Source organism: Plectropomus leopardus, chromosome 12 (assembly GCF_026936395.1).
Source record: "Plectropomus leopardus strain MGB_pleo_1.0 chromosome 12, ASM2693639v1, whole genome shotgun sequence".
NCBI classification, from domain to species: Eukaryota; Metazoa; Chordata; class Actinopteri; order Perciformes; family Serranidae; genus Plectropomus; species Plectropomus leopardus.
In genome coordinates this window covers 2,422,979-2,441,256 of record NC_142187.1, presented here as the reverse complement: position 1 = coordinate 2,441,256, position 18,278 = coordinate 2,422,979, and the positions used below count along the sequence as shown (strand labels likewise).

Here is an 18,278-nt window from a genome sequence, read left to right as displayed (position 1 = left end):
GTCTTGTTCCCCCTCCTCCTCTATGGGAGTCTTTCTGGTGATGATTGTCTGACTTGGCAACTTTAAAGAGACTTTAAAGAAGCTCTACATCGAGAAGAACCAGCAACAGAAAGAAACTATTTAGCGGCTTTCATTACCCTTTTATTCCCATCATTACACTGTGTGATGAAGCACATTCAGAGTATTCTCACTGTGTGATTAGGTGGAAAGTTACTTTTTAATGTGTGATTTATTCTGATGAGTGTTAACTTGCTATACACACCTATAAATCACTGTCTCTCATTAACTCAGCAGTTTGAATAGGTGTTGTGCTCACTGATGAAGCATGACTAAGAATGGAGACACTGTTCTCCTGTATAACTGCACAGTTAGCAATTTTAGCTTCAAAAAATGTTCTAAGAATGGTACAGAGTAGTATCGTTTTCTGGGGTAAGTTTCCTTTAGTTCCCAGAGTGCTCTTTTTAAAGTCTGGGTAACATTCTCTATATACATCTAATATTTCATAAAAAATGCTTTGAAAATGTTCTTTCTTTGTTCTTATGTAACATTGTGGGGATGTTTTATAAAAAGAACATTCTATGATCTGTCTTCTCTAAACATCACAGAAACATCTTCAGAATGTTGCAGTAATAACTTTACATCTTAGTCAGCATTTAACCTTACAGGGACGTTATCTGAAGTGATACACATCCTTAAATATTCTTTGAACATTAGATTAAAATGTTTTCTTTAAAACATTATTACAACTTGCAGGTAATGTTAGCCGGTGTTGTGGAAATGCTTCCTGCTAGCTGGGTAGGGCCTTGGCTTTTACCATTGAGTCAACTGTCCTCTGTAAAGGAGGACCGAAGAAATGAATCCTGAAACCTGGAAAGAAGTCAACATTTCAGCACCTCCACCTCCCTCGTCTCAAATTCTGTGGGGTTTGTTGAATGTTTTTTGTTAGATCCTTAAAAAAGGTCTGCAGCTAACACAAGCTGATAAGACTTTTGTTATATGGCATAAAATACATCAGTAAGTACCCCACTGTGAACCTTGAAGCTTTTATGAGTCTTTAAAAAGGTGGTTGCTAACAACTGGCTAAATGGGACTACAGAATGAAGCCGAACACAGCCTTAGAGCCTCGCTGTGGTGGTGACATTAAGTTGTGCGACTGTGGTGTGGTTTGTTTACAGGCTCACATTATGTCACATACAGTATGAGTTCAGATGAGGAACCAAATGCAGAACAAAAAGGGCAGTAACATGTGCAAACAAATAGCGAGCTTTATTGGCAATGAATATGTCCAAAAAACAAGGAGGGATACAAAACCCAAAGTATAAATGAAACATGAATCAAAACCTAAATTGAAAGCAACCAGGATCACAAGGAAGAACTCAGAGGTGAAGACAGCAGCAACGTGGCGGAAACAACAGGGACAATCACAGACCAAGTGACCAAGAACAAAGACAGACACACAGGTATATACACAAAGAGGGCCAATCAGGAGAACGGGGGAGCTGGACACAGGGAAAAGGAAGGAAACACAGGGACTTTTCACATTAAAGTGTATGAATAATGTATGAGAACAGGTGTTGACAGGTGTTTTAGTTTGACAGCAACAATAGGATTGACTCAGGGAGATTGTGGCAAAATCTTATTAGTAAACCTGAAAGAGTGAACGCCCATAGTCAGCTGAATGAGTAGAAGCGAGAGACAGAGGGCGGGTTAACCCTCAAATTTCACAAATTGAAATTGCAAATAGAAAATGTGGCTGATGGAATCACGTCAATTAAAAAAACACTCAAGTTTTTACACTTGCATGAGGTGGTATTTCATGTGATTTGAAGAAGCCATATTTGGCAAAACTGCAATTGAAACACTTTTTTGGCTTTTCTAGGTCACATGATGCTATGGCTATGCCTATACCTACAAGAGGTGTTATTGCATCAAAGAACTCTTTAAAAATGTAAGCAGATCATCTGGAAATCCCTCATACATGACCGCTCCCACCCACTCCACCTTGGATTGGAAATAACGACGGCTGGTGCGGTGGCTGCAATAGAAATCAGCCTTCTTCTTGCTTGCACGTTATTACAACAGGAGAAGTCGTATAGCATTGCTCAGTGGAAGCAGTCATTTCCCAATTGTGTTTTATCAACATTTCGAAAATATCGCTCAAGTTTTGCACACATTCGTAATAGAAACCCGCTTAGAGAGAGACAGAGAAAATACAAATACAAACTGAGACAGGCAGATTTGATATCAAACTTTTATTTTGTTACAGAGACACCACTAGAAAACAGAAACTTAAGGATGTCTGTCATTATCAGTACACTGTCACTGTTGTACATGTTCACAGAGTCATTTCAAATGTAACAGTTCAGTCGTCCACGCTGCAGTTAGCCCTCGACATCGTCCTGCAAGCACAGATATAGTGGCACACTAACACAATCCTGGACCCAACACTGGGCCAGACTTCAGAGTGTTTTTGAAAGCATGCCTGAATCCAGCAGTCCTAATGTCCACACAGCTGTCCGTCTGTGGAGTTGGACTGTGAGTTCATATGAAGTGTAGAGGGTATACAGTCACAAAGTGTATGAGACCACCTCATGTCAGTAGCAATCTTTACATGTACACATTGTTTGGATACAGACTTCTGTCCCTGGTCAGGTCTGGACTTGGTGTCCTGATAAAGTGTCCTGTTGATAGTGACTTATGGTAATTAGAATTAGCTAGCAAATATGCAACAACTCAGGAGATACTATGAATTAAAAAAAAAAACCACTAAAATTAAAAAAGACTAATAGTTATTTTTCTGCTGGCTAGTTCATGCACATAATTTTGTCAGTAAAATTTGCCCCAAATTAGAAAGTATTTGAGACATGGTGCCACCTTGAAAGCTTCTCCAGTAGAATATGGTGTATATATAAGACAGCCAGCAATGCAATATATGTACTGTACAACGCAATAAAATATACAAAATAGTGTACACGTAAACATAGCCACTGAGAGTGACCACAGATAGTGAATTTTATTAAAGGGAAAGTTCAACCCAAAATCAAAACTACACATTTGTCCTCTTACCTGCCGTGCTATTTATCAGTGTGGATAGTTTTTGGTGTGAGTTGCAGAGTGCTGGAGATATCAGCTGTAGTGAAGTCTGCCTTCTCTCCAATAATAATAAAAATAATAAAGCCGGATAGCACTCAGCTTGTGGTGCTCCTAGCTCCAATAAAATACATTTGAAAAACTCAATAGCAATGTCTCTTTCTAGAACTGACGAAAGAAAGTGTGCGTCCGTCATGTGAAAGGTTCGCGCTCGGGACAGCTTAAGATGTACATATTAATGGCGTCCTCCTCACCTGAGCTGTAATAGTCCATTCTCATTCTGAACTCATGAAATAATGCCACTTTGACAGGGCTTTTGGCGCAAAATCGACGCCAAGAGCAACCTTTCACATGTGCATGAAACATTAGTGGACAGCATCTGTTGCATCTGAATAAAGCGCAGCAGGACAGCTTCAGGTTAAAATGCAGCTGATAACGACATAAAATAAGAAAGGCAAGGGTACCTTTAGGGTGGGAGGGAGGGGCTGTGAGCATATCCAACAAACCCTTTCAAAGACTTTAATGCAGGAGTTTGGGGTTCTCCCACAGTCTGAATGTTTTTTTAAATACACCTTACCATGAGCCTCCTTCCCCTAATCCTAACATCCGTGCAAGCATGTGCGTTTGCTGACATCCCAGCATCAGGTGCCATGTGCAGAGTAATCCCACCATGTGCTTGTGTTGACATCATGGTAGCTGAATTCCGGGAACATAAACAGCAGACAAAGAAGAATACCTAAAATGTCGATACGGAAGTCCACTGCAAAGCAACAACATGATGAGTTGGGATGACAACATGTTGGTAAATCAGTGGATACATTTTTTGGGCTCGTCACAGCCCCCACAAAATGACTCGTTTTGCAATGGGGATTTAATCTATTTGGTCTATTAACATTCAAAAAGTCTAGAAGAGCCGCACGATTAAATCCTTTTATCCACATCAAAATAGTGGAGCACTAAACCGAAAAGTAGCTGTTCGACTCGCAGGAGTTAGCTACTCAACAACAGCTCTAACATGCTCTATGGGCCACATGATGCGGACAAACCTGATAATTTCAAACAAGCGAGGAAATAGTGCTTTTTTAGCTTCAAGCAACACTGAGCAACTTTCATAGGAATGAACGTGAAACACACAACAAGGAGCTCTGTGGATTATCTTGAGTAAGCAGGTCTTGATTACTGAAAAAAGACATTGCTGTTAAATTTTTTATTTTGGCGCTATGAGTACCACAAGTCGAGTGCCATCTGGGTCCATATTGCAGGAGAGAAGGTAGACATTTCTACGGCTGATATCTGCAACACTTTGCAACTCACACTAACACTATCCACACTGATAAACAGCACTACAGGTAAAGGGAAATGTGTAGTTTTGATTTTGGGGGTGAACTGTCCCTTTAATACTCGCTGAATCAATCAAATGTCTCCATCTGTTTTTTTATGTTAATGTTTCCAACAGCTAACAGCAGAATGTGTGTGTGGAAAATTACATCTTAACTGGAGTTCTGATAGCAGCATTTTTTTTATAACCACTTCCTATCAACATGTCAGAAGTCTTGAAGTGTACCAAGCTGACATGAGGCCTGGGTTCAACCCACTCAAAGCTAGACATTGAGTTTAAAATGTAATTACACTAAGATTTCAGACTTTTAACCAACATAATATTATGTAAAAATCAGTGAGTGAACTCTGGAGGTGGATTGTCTCCAGGCCTGGCTGAAATGTCTATGCTAAACGTTAGCATTTTCCACCATCAGGCTGGGGTCACTCACAGGATATATACTGATGAGTATAAAGATACAAATGTCTATGTACAGAAATAGAAACAGCAAACTGTTACAGTGGTTGATCATTATAAACAGCTAGTAGCTCATGTCAAGTGATTATAAATCTGATAGAAAAAAAACAACAACAAACCTAAACTTACACCAAGAATCCAGTAAGTTTTACAGAGTCAGTTCTGGATAATATTTCGTAACCTCTCATTTTGGATCATATTGGATTCACATGATAAGATATATAATAGCACTGTCTTACATTCCAGTAACATGTTTACAGTCCAACTGGACAGTTTTCTAGGACCGTCCACTGTCTTTATCATATTAAAGAAATAGTGCAACTCTGTGGGAAATACACTCATCTGCTTACTTTCAAAGATAAACCCTCAAGTGTCATTCTCGTGAAAACAATAAATTGTGGCAAGTTGATCTTACTAAAAATAATCTCGGAAACCTTTACCTTGATTACCTTGACTATTAATCCTCATTTATGTTTAAGTTATATCTGATTGTTAAGTTTACTTGAAATTCAGTGACATTTACTTAATTTTTTGATGCTTTTGCAACTTAAAAATGACAAGTGTAATTACCTTTTTCTCTCTAGGTGTTAGCATCTTCAGGAAACCAAGTTAGTCTGACTGAAAGTGATCACCACAAAGAGGATTTTAATAATGATGACGAAAATACAAATATAGTTGACTAGTTTACAACCAGCAGAATACAGGTAAATTCCAGTAGCAATTTTTGGTTTTCTTTTAGTTCCTAGAACATTCTTCCTAATGTTAGGGTAACATTCTTTTTTTTCTTTCTTTTCTTTGTTGTTTTTGTTAACATATCACATTACTTTACATTTTCATAAAAAGAAGGTCTGTAATCTCAGTCCTCAATAACAAGTTCTGAATATTGGTTTGAAAATGTTCTTCCTTTGTTCTCAAGTAACATTGTGGGAATGTCTTATAAAAGAACGTTCTGTCACCTCTCAGCATCACCAAAACATCCTTCAAATGTTTCCTCTTAGTCAGCATTTAACCCTATAGGAACATTATTTGAAATGATAAACATCCTTAAAACATTATTTGAACTCTAGATTCAAATATTTTCTTTAAATCATCATTGTAATTTGTAGGTAATGTTAGCTAATGTGGGAATGTTCCCTGCTAGCTGAAATTGCTAAAATGTAGAAAGTTTGATTTAATAAAACTTGTCAATTTTAAGTTGCACAACTTTACAATATTAAGTAAATATAACAATATTTTAATTAAACTTAACAATTACATATAAAGTAAAGATAAATCTAGATGAATAGTCATAGTTACGTACATTTTTTGAGGTTTCCTAGGTTTTTTAAAGCAAAATTAACTTTTTACAGTGTAACCACAATCTGACTCCAGGTTTGTGTTTAACATACAGAATTGAGATTGATATCAATCTGCTTAGTTTGTGACAGAAAGAAAATGAGTGTATTTCCCATTCTTTAAAACCTTTTTACACATTTATTATCAACTACCAACATCGAGCAAGCAATCAGTCTGCTGACAACCACTCAGTCATGCCAGAGTCCTTTGTCTGATGAGAGCAAGCAGAGTGCTTTCTGTTGTATCAGTGGGTTGTGAGAGCATGTTGATCTGACCTGTCTGCTGTGAGGCAACAGCGGTGAGTCACAGAAAGTCATAGAAAATGAACTGAATTCCAGCAGCTGGTTTACTGACTGACCTGCAGTAGAAATGCAAAGTGTCAATGATATTTTACTGCTCTCAGGATCCTCCAGCAACACATTCACAACATCAGTGTTGCTCCTCGGCTGACTATAGGACTAACTGTAAGGTACAGCATACACACCATGCACTCCTCTGAGTGCAGATGGTTGCCATGGCAATTAGCAACAAATTTGATGAGCAGATATTTTAAAAAAAAATCTCTTTCACATACACTAATCAAAAATATCTATATCTATCTATATATATATATCATACCAATAGATTCAATGAAAGAAAAAGACAAAAATAACTGATTATTATAAATATGACATAATTATTATCATTCACATTCAGTCTATGATTCATGTTTTATATCAAACTTTCATCAGCTGGTTAAATCTATAAACATAGTCTATGGGTTAGAACCAGGCAGCCATTCACTGTGTAACAATAGGTAGTATGAAGGCTAGCTAGCTGCTAGCATAGCAACAACCCCAACCCAGCTACCCCCTGTATGTAAACGCTAATAAACTGCTACTCACATTTTAACTAGTTTATCACCAGTACCATTCCAAAACTAAAGATTTACTTCAAAATGAACTACTTCATCATATGATCATTTCATATAGGTGCTAGTGTCAGGGGATACTCTGAAATTTGATTGTAAAGGCTGCAAACAAGTTTAGTTCATCTTACAGGGTTTAAAATGAAGTTAACAATACAACTATGTGAGCACATTGTAAAACGGGCGTCACAGATGTTTAAATATGATCTGAATTTCTTACAATATTTACTTCTGTAAAAGCAAATCATACACGACAACTAGGATTACTAGCAAATTACAACATCTCATTGCAACACAGTCAAAAGCCAAAGAAGTGGGACAGCGTGCAGAGAGTGGTTTCCTGTGGTTAAATCACGTGTGGCAGTAATGATCAGATGCAGTGACACTCTTCCCTAATTCTTGGGTTCACCATGACAGTGTGATCACTGTTGGCCTACTTGAAACATGGCACAGCTCCATTTTGGTGTCCACAAATTGCTTGGACAATGAGATTACACTGTGCCTCCTCCTACACTAACCGTACATTCTGAGCTTTAGTTTGGTCCTCACAGGGCTCTCAAATTTAACGCAATCCTCTTTTATGTGACTTTTACTTCATGTTTCCTTCATTCAAAACACATCTGCTATAAAAGCCATGTTTTTAAATTGGGAGTGTAAATTTGCACCCTGGGAAGAAAAGTCACACTAGCTTTTCGACAAACTGCACCCATCCTTATAACATCTTATCATGGATCTTCCATCATGCGCTTTAATTGGCTAGTACTATATACTGTGATTGGTATTCTATGAGATTAAAATAATTAATGTGCAAAAAGGAAATCACAAATGCCAGAATGTCAAGTCATGAGTAAGATGTGGTGGGTAAATAAGTTAAGTGCAGTCCTTTCACACAGGAGACTAGTTTGAGTCACTCAAACAAACAAACAAACAAACATGTCATTAAAAAAAAAAAAACTCTAATTAACTGCTAGAAAGTTTTTATGCTCACATGAGGTGGTATTTCAGGTGATTCGAAAAAGCCATGTTTAGCAAAACTGCAATGGAAACACTTTTTCGTCTTTTCTAGGTCACATGATGCTATGACTATGTGCTGTTCAGTAGGAACTGGCTCCCTCATGATGCAACAGGAGCTGCAAGAGCTGTTATTGCATCACATAACTCTTCTAAAGGTTTGAATCCACAATTCCTACGTGGCCTTGGATTGGAAATAATGACACTAGTGTGGTGGCTGCAATAGAAATAAAGCTGCTAATGTTTTGAACATCCATTGCCATGCTTCTTGGAGGAGAGGAAAAGTTGAAGAATTCGCAATTCGTGTTTTATCGACATTTTGAAAATTTCGCTTAAATTTTGCTCAAATCTGTGATGGAAACTCGCCTTATGTTGGTTTATTATTTTTAGACTGAGTTGACTTATGATTTTCAGTATTTAGGATGTATAAAGCTGCTGAATGCACACTGTGTACATAAACATTAGCAGAACAGCTGAATAGATTCATACGTAACGTCAACATTGCGTGATGCCAAGAAATATGTACACCCAAAGGAAAATAGCAGTGTTGACTATGGACACATGGATGCTTGCCTCTGCCATTTATACATGTGGTGTAAACAGCCACATTGACCATTCCATCCAGGGTGCAAATAGCGTTGCTGGCCACAGACACTTTACAACAATGCCACCTCTTTATTGGAAACATTCTACACCAGAATACTAAAAATTGAAATTCACATGATAACTTTATGTTTAAAGATGCCATAACATGAATAACACGTGAGTAACTTACTGTGAGGTTAGCATGTTTGCTTTTTTCCCCCCTAAGATGGCGAAGGCATGACCCACCCTACTTGGTCCTACCCTTCTCTGATTGGCTTACCCTGATATTCTTACCCTAACCAGTTGCAGTTGTCTTGCCTAAACAGAACCTCTCCTAACAACAAAGATAAATGATACCAGCCAATCAGAGCGAGCGTGGGGTGTGCCATGACTCTTAGGAAAAATAATTGGCATGAGGATTGTCCTCTGATAGTTTGACCACTGATTGTACGCCTTGCTTAAAAAGCTATAATTCAAACCTTGCAAACACACTTTCTCATCTCCCCTCCACCATGTCTTCCAAAGCTCAGCAAAAGTCTCTTCTCCATCCAAACAAATTTTTTGTTGCTTTTGCTAAAATTACATAAAACTATACTCAAATGTACGATCTTAAAACAAAGATAATTTGAAATATTGGTACTGAGTACAGCCAGCACACCTCACTGAACTCATAATCCACTGACATGCCTTTACATCAAATTAAATAACATTTCTGGATACAAATCACATTCCACAACATCTACCATATCAAAATATACTTCTCTGTCACCATCATTCAAAGGGTTAACACATTTATGCACTTGGTTATTTCTTTTTACAGGGACTGTTTTCCTTTATCACAGTTTTCATGTTCAACACAGTCTCGATGATATTCATGAACTGGCCATACTGGAACCAAATGTACCGTATATCTACACAGATTTGTTCGCAAAAATAACAAACCTCGGAGAATTCAATTCAATTCAATTTGATTCGATTCAATTCAATTCAATTCAATTCAATTCAATTCAAACAACTTGAATTGAATTCTCCCAAGTTTGCATTCAAATTCTCTTCATTACATTCCTGTGGATAGTGTTACATTAATAACACAACTGCATCCTGCCACATTTTTCATATTTGCTGAGGGTTGGGGCAGGCAGAGCAGCTTTGGTTAAGGGGTGGGTTATGTGTTAAGACAATAAATCTGTTAAGGAAAAACTTGCTAAACTATACTAAAAGAGTCTTAGCAAGGAAAGCCAATGCCATACAAATACATCACACACCTGTCCAGAGCAGTTTAATACATGTGGTAAACCTTTTGTGCTTCCTGCAGTTAGGGCTAAAATATCTAATTGTAATCTCTCTAATTGTAATTGTGATGTAAATTCTAGACATAATCATGAATTTGTTTACACATGAACATTACCAGATCATAGGCTGCGGGCATGTGTGGAAGCGCTCCCAGGGTACTTAAAGTAAACACCTCACAGCATGTATTTAGACATTGTTAAGAGTTTTCTTTGGACTGAGTCGTCATTCAGCTCTGACTGCCGTCTTGGTGAACATTCCTGAACACTTCTGTCTACCTGGTCCTTAGAATAAAATGTTGGCATTGTATGTTTCTGCAAACCACAACGTATTCTCATAAAATGGTTTAAATGAAATCCTATCAAAATGCACACACTTCATATAATATTCAACAAAATAGCGGCCCACGAACAATGTTAAAAATGCCCTATGCTATGTAATTATATGATGTAACTTGCAGATGTAACTGATGGAGGTTAGGTGTAGGCAATAAGAGTTACTGTGGTTAGTTTTAGGAAAAGAAACATGGCAAGGATGCATCCTAAAATGACTAAAAGTTTACTCATTTACAAACACATGTCCCCGGAGACATCCCCTTCAGGGATCCATATTTACTCCTTATCCTAATCTACAAAGCTATACAGATTTGATAGATTCCTTGGTTTACTCCCATCAGTGGTCATGTGATCTCAGCCTTTCAAAAATGGTGGAATGTGTAGGAATTAAACATGCATTTTCATTGGAAAACTTCATTGCTTATAAATATGAAAATACAGCACTCATATCAGCAGGCAGCGGTATACCTTAAGGCCCAGTTATGGCTGGACCATTTTGATGCAGAAATAATGTACTGGTTGTAATTTTTCCATTAAAGAAAGTTATAGTGTTTTTCAAATTGCTCTAATTTTACTGTAAGATGTTTTGTTGGACTGTTAGATTTGAGGTTTGTTACTGTAACAAAGAGTAACTGTTTTGTTAAGTGACTTGAATTTTACATTATTTATCTATTTTGCTGTTGGATTGTTAAATGTAGATTGCACTACATTCCTTTTACTTGAGTGGAACAAGCTCTTGCATTAATTTTATTTTGGAGAGACTTTATATCAGGCTGTAAAACACAGATCACCAGTTAAGACTGGGCTATTTTCTGTTGGGAAATAATGCCCTGCAGCGTTTTAAAATGTTATTTTCTGTAAATTTGTTTGTTATATTAACAGATTAATAAAAAAATAATAGTTAGATCAATTAAAAAAATAATTGATAGAATAATTGATTAATCGAAAAAATAATCGATAAAAGAATAGTCGTTAGGTGCAGCCCTAATTTCAGCCCATTTGCTACAAAATAATATACAAATATAATGTATCCATGGTTTGCAGAAATGTATAATGCAAACATTTTTTCTTACAATTGAGCTGTCTTAGTCCACTTTATTTGGTATTTGGCCAAAGTATTAGTCTGAACCAGTACTATAAGATTGCCCCTATCCACACATAAACACATTCATATATAAACTCTGCATAAAAAACAAAACTTGTGATCCTTGAATAAGAGACCATGCTGCTCCATAGTGGCACAATTATTACAATTTTGGCAAATCTATTACTATGATGGCCAACAACTTTTAATTACTTAAAACATATTCATTTCCATCTCTATCAAAATATTGTCACCAATATTCCATACAGAGCTGTTAACAGTGTTGACTGTCAGGTCCAGATCCACTCAAGACTGTGAAAAGGCTGTTTCCACATGACTTTGCGTGTGGACAAAGTCATGGACAGAAGGACCGAAGCCAATGTTAAACTACTTTAAGATTTCTTGAAATCCCTATGCTGCTTTGTGAAATCAGCAAATACACTATTCGTTAACGTGGTTTCAGGTAATATGCCGATGTGACTATTGTACGGTCTGTTTTATCCAAAGAACGTATTGAGCTAGATCACTGAGTACCACTAGAATTGATACATCCTTCAGCCCTCTTGAATCCTTTTTATCGAACATAGTCAGTGTTTCTTTTTGATCAATCAGGAACTTTCTTGCAAAATCTACATCTTATTTTAACTGTGTCCATCCTTTACTGTTGATGAAAAAAAGAAAATTTGACACACGTTAAGGAGCTGAGTAGCAACTTTCATTTCTAACCATATAAATTTGATATATCAGCCTCATTAACTAAATGCTCCTTATAATAAATGTTAAAATATTAGAATAAAACTCCTCTCCACGCATCTATTGTGCATTCCATTAAAGACATATTAATAATGCTTCACAATGCCATTAGCAATAACATCGTCACCTAAATTTTCACCATGGCCCTGAATCTACAGATGCAATCATCAAAAAGACATCTGATTAGAAGTGGGAGCGTACAGAAATATATGAATATGTGCACGGCTATAAATATCCATTGTGTTCTGTTATCTGTTGACATTAAAACGCAGTGATTGTGCTTTCTTAAACTCTACAAACTTGAAGATCTTTGTGTTGTCAGGCAGATTTTCATTCAAACACTGACGGCTGAGAGTTCCTCCAGTCCTGCACTCGTACAGCATATCTACAGCATGTGACTAGCCCACAGCCACATGACTTGTTCTTTTGATGGCACTTGGGCACTAAGTTAAACAAAGAATGTAAACACCGGAGTAAGAAAAATAATAAGTAACGTATGCTGTGTCGTCTAAATGGTTTGTTTCTGGTAATCAGTAAACAATATTATTTGTTCTCTATCATTCACGAGTAGAAATGTCAGAATATTTTTACTTTATGAATTCACGCACAAAATACCAAAGCAAAGTGTGGAATACAACACTATGACTGAGATATAGGGCCACGATTAAGAGGGGGAAACTGATTTAAAAAAAAAAAAGTCAGAAAAGAGTCAGAGTTACAAAAACAAGTTGTTAGCTCGCAAGAAAAAAAATCATAATAGTATGAGATTTAAGTCATTATTTCATGAAATATTGTAATTTCAGAGAATTTTTTTTTCAGAATAAAACTGTAAAATTCTTCAAGTATTTTTATCCTACCATCGTCTACTGCCTGTCAGCCTATGTGTCAAACTGAGAGGTGTTGAGAATTTAGAGGTATAACTGGGGCTGTCAAACAATTAAATAGTTAATTATGACTAGTCACAATTTTTTTAAATTACATGTTTACAGTTCCATTATTTTGCATTTTACAGTGAAGTCCATATTGACAAAATGAAGAAATTCTTATCAGATTGTCTTAATTGAGAATCAAATGACAACATTTGCACTTTTCAGGGGTTCTAGTTCAGTTGCTTTCTTTGCTTCATTCAGCTCCTGTATGCGTGAAACTATTGTTCTCTGCATGCAAAAAGCTGCATGTGTTTTACTCCAAACACCTGCATGGGATTAGCAGGAAGTAGACATGTCTGTAAAGGGGAGACTCATGAGTAACTACAGAACCCATTTTTTGAGAGGTCAAGGGACCCTTTGAAACTGCTGTGCCAATTTTTGCCAAAATTGAGCCTGGAGCGTTATTTAGCCCCCTTTCTGAGAAGCTAACACCGCCGGTCATGATCGCTCGCGATAACTACAATTTTAAAAGATGCTTTATGTATTGATCTTAACTGCATTGTGATTGATGCGCTAACATTGACAGCCCTGGTTATATCTTTCAAAATCTGCATCATAGATCTTAGGACAGGCACATCAAGTCATCTCTAAGGACACATAGAAACAACACAGGCAGCTGGGTAATGACAAAACAAGCAAACATAAATACTTACTACTCCTAATAATATAACTTTTTATTGTTAAATTATATTTTATAACTTTGTATTTCTTTTTTTTAAAGGTATATTTTATTCTATTAAACTGGTATTTTCTTTTCATAAAATTACTTTTTTGTAGAATTTCAAATTCATAAGGAATTACACTTAATTGATGTAGCATTACAACTTTTCCTCAAAATTAAAGCTTTTTTTTAAACCATAATGCCTATTTTACAATTCTGAAATTAATTCTGATAATAAAATACTTTCTAATAAATTGTACTTTATTTTAATATGCCTGTTTTCTTAAAATAACATTCTGTATATTTTTTTAATTGTTGTAAAATTACAACTGTATTTATACAATACTGTACTGTCTTGTTAAATTACATTTTATCATAGATGTTTGGCCAGCTTATTTTGTAAAATCACGACTTTTCTCGTGAGATAATATGACATTTTCCCACATAAGATCTTCAACTTTATCTCATGACACTGCAAACTCTTCCTCAAAATGTCACCACTTTATGCTGGAAATATCAGAATTGTTTTTTTTTTTTATAAAGACTTGCCCTTAAACTTAACAATTTACCACTGTCAAATGAGTCATGAGAAACCGAACCAAACAAAGAAAACAAAATTCTTAACTTTCCTCAGCATTTGGACTTGTGTATGATCCAAGTATGTTCAGATGACCCACATGCTGAATGTGCCCTTGTACATTACAGCTACTACACAGTCAGGATAATTCATATACTGCACATCATTAAAACACTGCATGTAAAAAATTGATTAACTATATTTAAACACAAGGTATGTCCCATGATATTGTTCTCATCAAACACAAACACAATACCACCATGAACTAAGAGATACTGTTATTGCCCAAAAGGGACTCCTTGTAGCCCAGACACAATTAAGACTGTGGGTTTAATTTCCACTGTGGCCACCCACTTTCATATGTACAAGCACAGCACAGTTATGGGCTCTGAATGCAAATTTCCATCTAATGGCATGTGGTTACACTGAAAAGTTTATATATCAATGTTGTTAGCTGTGTTTGAGAAAAGAATGAAAGCTGAGAATACACTGTATGTAAAAATGTTTTGATAAGAATGTTATCCCACTGACAGCTGACCCGTGCCAGAGTCATTAGGCTGAGTCCTTCCTCGCTGGCAGGGAGCTATGGGACAGAGCGAAGAGGCTGGATTCTCTTCCTCTGAGCGAGTGAAAGGGTCAGCAGTTTATTTAGCCCATTACTCTTGTGCCTATGAAGCAAATGCACTCCATTTATTAAATTTACAAAAAACTGGTGTATCCAGATAAAAAAAAAGGCAAGGAAAAATGTAGAATCACCCCCCCCCCCTCCCTCCCTTGGGTCCTGACTGTAGTCCTTTCTTATTGGCCAGTTGGAGATTGTGGGCAGGGCTAATTATGTTGGTATTTTCTATGGCTTTTGACCCGAAGAGGACTGTGACCCTCTTGCTAATAGGTTTTAATGAGCCTGTATAGTCTCATAGTAAGACATAACATTTATGTGTGTGGGTACTAAACTGGATGAGATGCTGCCAGACACAATTGGCCACATATTGAGCCTAAATGGCCAGATGGGATGTGGGTGGGACTAATTTTTTTTTAATTCTGTATTGGCTGACCCCAGGAGGTGGACAGATTTACCCAAATTTCCCATATTTGCAGCATCTGCGTTGAAAATGTGTACTGGTCAAGTGGTTTAATCACAGGTAAAGATGGATGTGTCACTCCTTATAGGCCAACCCCATAGTGGGAGGCGGAGTGTGAGTCAGGACAGGGCGGGGTAAAGTAGGGGGAGGGGTTGGGCTGGGACGGCCAAACACACCCTGCATCTGCCTGTTGGGGTGGTTTGGATGGAGGGGGTGGATGGGATTTTCTTGAAAACTTCGAAGGTTTTCATGGAAACGGTTGCTGCTTTCGTTATCGAGGCGGTTACTGTCGTCACAGAGGCGGTGATTATTCTGGAGGTCGGGGGTGGGCCCTCGTTCAGGGACCTGAGCGATGTGGGAGCCACTCTTCCTCCTCAGAGTGGACTCTCGGCTGGATGAGGCAGCCGACTGGCTGTCTGAGCCACCATCGCTACTTGCAGCTGTCCCCTCCACTGGGGTGACCCTGATGGTGGTGATGGCCTGAGGGTGGGGGTGGAATGGAGGGGCAAAGGTGGCAGTGGGGGTGAATGGCATGTTGGAGTTGGTACAGTTGGGATTGAAGTTAACAGAGTTGGGGTTGAAGTTGGCAGAGTTGGGATTGAAGTGGGCATTATTAAAGTTGGGGTTGTTGGGGTTGAAATTGAGGTGCTGGAAGTTGTTAGGGTTATTGGGATGTAAGGGATGTAAAGGGTGTACAACATGTGGATGGTTTGTGTATATGCCTCCTCCGCCACCTCCTCCCATTCCTCCTCCTCCTCCATCTCCTCCACTTTCACTCTCCGTTTCGGTTCCTGTCACGCTCCTCCGCCCATCCACGGACCCTCCATCCCTCAGCGAATCACAGCTGTCTGTGTGTCTGTTCAGGTCATTGAGGGCAAAAGCTGACTGTCGGAGTGAAGCTCGTTGTTCTGGCGGTTTCCATCGCCAGGAGCCACTTCCATCGGTGCTTGGAGGTTTCACTATAGGTTTGTTTGATCTGGACTCTGGGTGGGCTTCAACACGAACTATACTGCCACTTCTTTCCAAACCTCCTCCTAACAGAACAAGAGTAACAAGAATAAGTATAATCAATAACAGAACAGGCAAATATTCAGTAATTCAATAACATTAATAATCATAAAGGATGCACAGATTTATCGGGCAAACGGTAATGGCCGATATTTGCCTTATTGATTATTATTGGCCTATCCACAATTAAGAAGGCATTTACTGAAGGCAGTGGCCCATGTATTTCTTGTCTAGGTTCCGACCTTTGAATCTACCAAATCCACATAATATGAGTGAACTGATTCTCAAGGATTGAAAGCGTAACAAGTTGACAACTCTGTCTGATATCAGGCAAATGTTTTTTTGTTGTAGTGTTTTTTTAGACATTGGCATTGGCCCAGAATACCAGTCAGACAACTCCTAATAATCATCATCTTGAATGTTTTAAATAAATAAACCAAAGGCACAGTGCTTGTACTTCTGTGACTTCCACTGATAGATTATTATATATTCCAGACCTGAATCTGTCTTATGCTGTATAGAACTAAGGTAGCTCCTTGCTCAACAAGCATAAGAATATACTTATATATGCATAACAATGCTGGAGACACAGAGTTGAAATTGATATTCAACTGTTGGACTCTGGAAAAACATGGTGGTCACATGGTAAGTGTATGGACTTCGATGACTGCGCTCTGAAAATGCAGGGTTACTTGTGGATAGGAACCAGAGCCTTCAGCTACCACGCTCCTCTCTTATGGAACCATCTTCCAGTTTCGGTTAGGGAGGCAGACACCGTTTCCACTTTTAAGGGTAGACTTAAGACCTTCCTCTTTGATAAAACTTATATTTAGGGCTGGCTCAGGTTGCCTGGACCAGCCCATACTTAGGCTGACATTGGTTTAATCTGCCGGGGGACTTCCTATGATACCCTGAGCTCCTTTTCCTTCTCTTAATGCTGCCATCGGAAAACCATGCGTGTCTGGTTACTGTATTACCCTTACTGCTAAGCTTAGCCTTATATCTGTGACAGCCGTTTGAAAGCTTAGCTTAGCCTCAGTAGTTTAGCTTAGCCTTACATCTGTGACAGCCATGTGGTACTGTCACTACCTGGGGCTTGCGATTACGGAGCCTGGGTCTGTTGAACTGCACTATGCTAATCCCGTTGCCTCTCCGGAGAATTCTTGCTCCCTTGTTTCCTAGTTTTCCTGGATCCTGGCCGTAACCTTGGCTGTGCCTGATTGTGGTGATAGCTGTGCTGGCACTGTGACCCTGCCTTTGGTTATACTCGTGCTGTGGCTGTACTGATACTGTACAGCCACTCGCCCTGATTGTGGTCTGGTCCTGGTTGTGCCGATGCTGTGATCATGCCTTTGGACATTTCCCTATCAACATATGCATGAGACTCTTATCATTACCCTCAACATCATCATAGAGTGCAATTAATAATTTCACCCCTATCGTTATTGTAATATGACATGCATCTGTTTCTATTATTGCTGTGCCTCTCTCTTTCTCTCTCCCCCTCTCTCTTTCTGTTTCCTGTTGCCATGATTGTATTTCATTTGTTATTTGCGACATCTATTGCAAGTCTGTCCGTCCTGGAAGAGGGATCCCTCATCATCCTCTACCGCTCTTCTTGACCCCCGTTACAGAGGTTCTCAGGAGTTTTTCCTTGCGTGATGTGAGGGTCTAAGGGCAGAGGGATGTCATACACTGTAAAGCCCTCTGAGGCAAACCATGTGTTGTGATAATGGTCTCTATAAATCTCCCTTCTAGTTTCCCAACTTTACTTGTTTATACACTAATGACAGAGGCTGCCATGCAAGGTGCCAATCTGTTCATTAGATTCTAATC

The 18,278-nt window shown here is 38.2% G+C and overlaps 1 protein-coding gene across 1 annotated transcript in view; it reads right to left on the bottom strand.

Moving 5' to 3' along the window:
- Positions 1 to 2,237: 2,237 nt before the first annotated feature.
- Positions 2,238 to 18,278, bottom strand: part of LOC121951857 (phospholipid phosphatase-related protein type 4-like) — an 80,790-nt gene continuing 64,749 nt past the window's right edge. Inside the window, exon 11 of the mRNA XM_088085275.1 lies at positions 2,238 to 16,468. Coding sequence (XP_087941401.1) covers positions 15,510 to 16,468 — 959 coding nt within the window. The 3' untranslated portion in view covers positions 2,238 to 15,509. The remainder of the gene's footprint in view (positions 16,469 to 18,278) is intronic.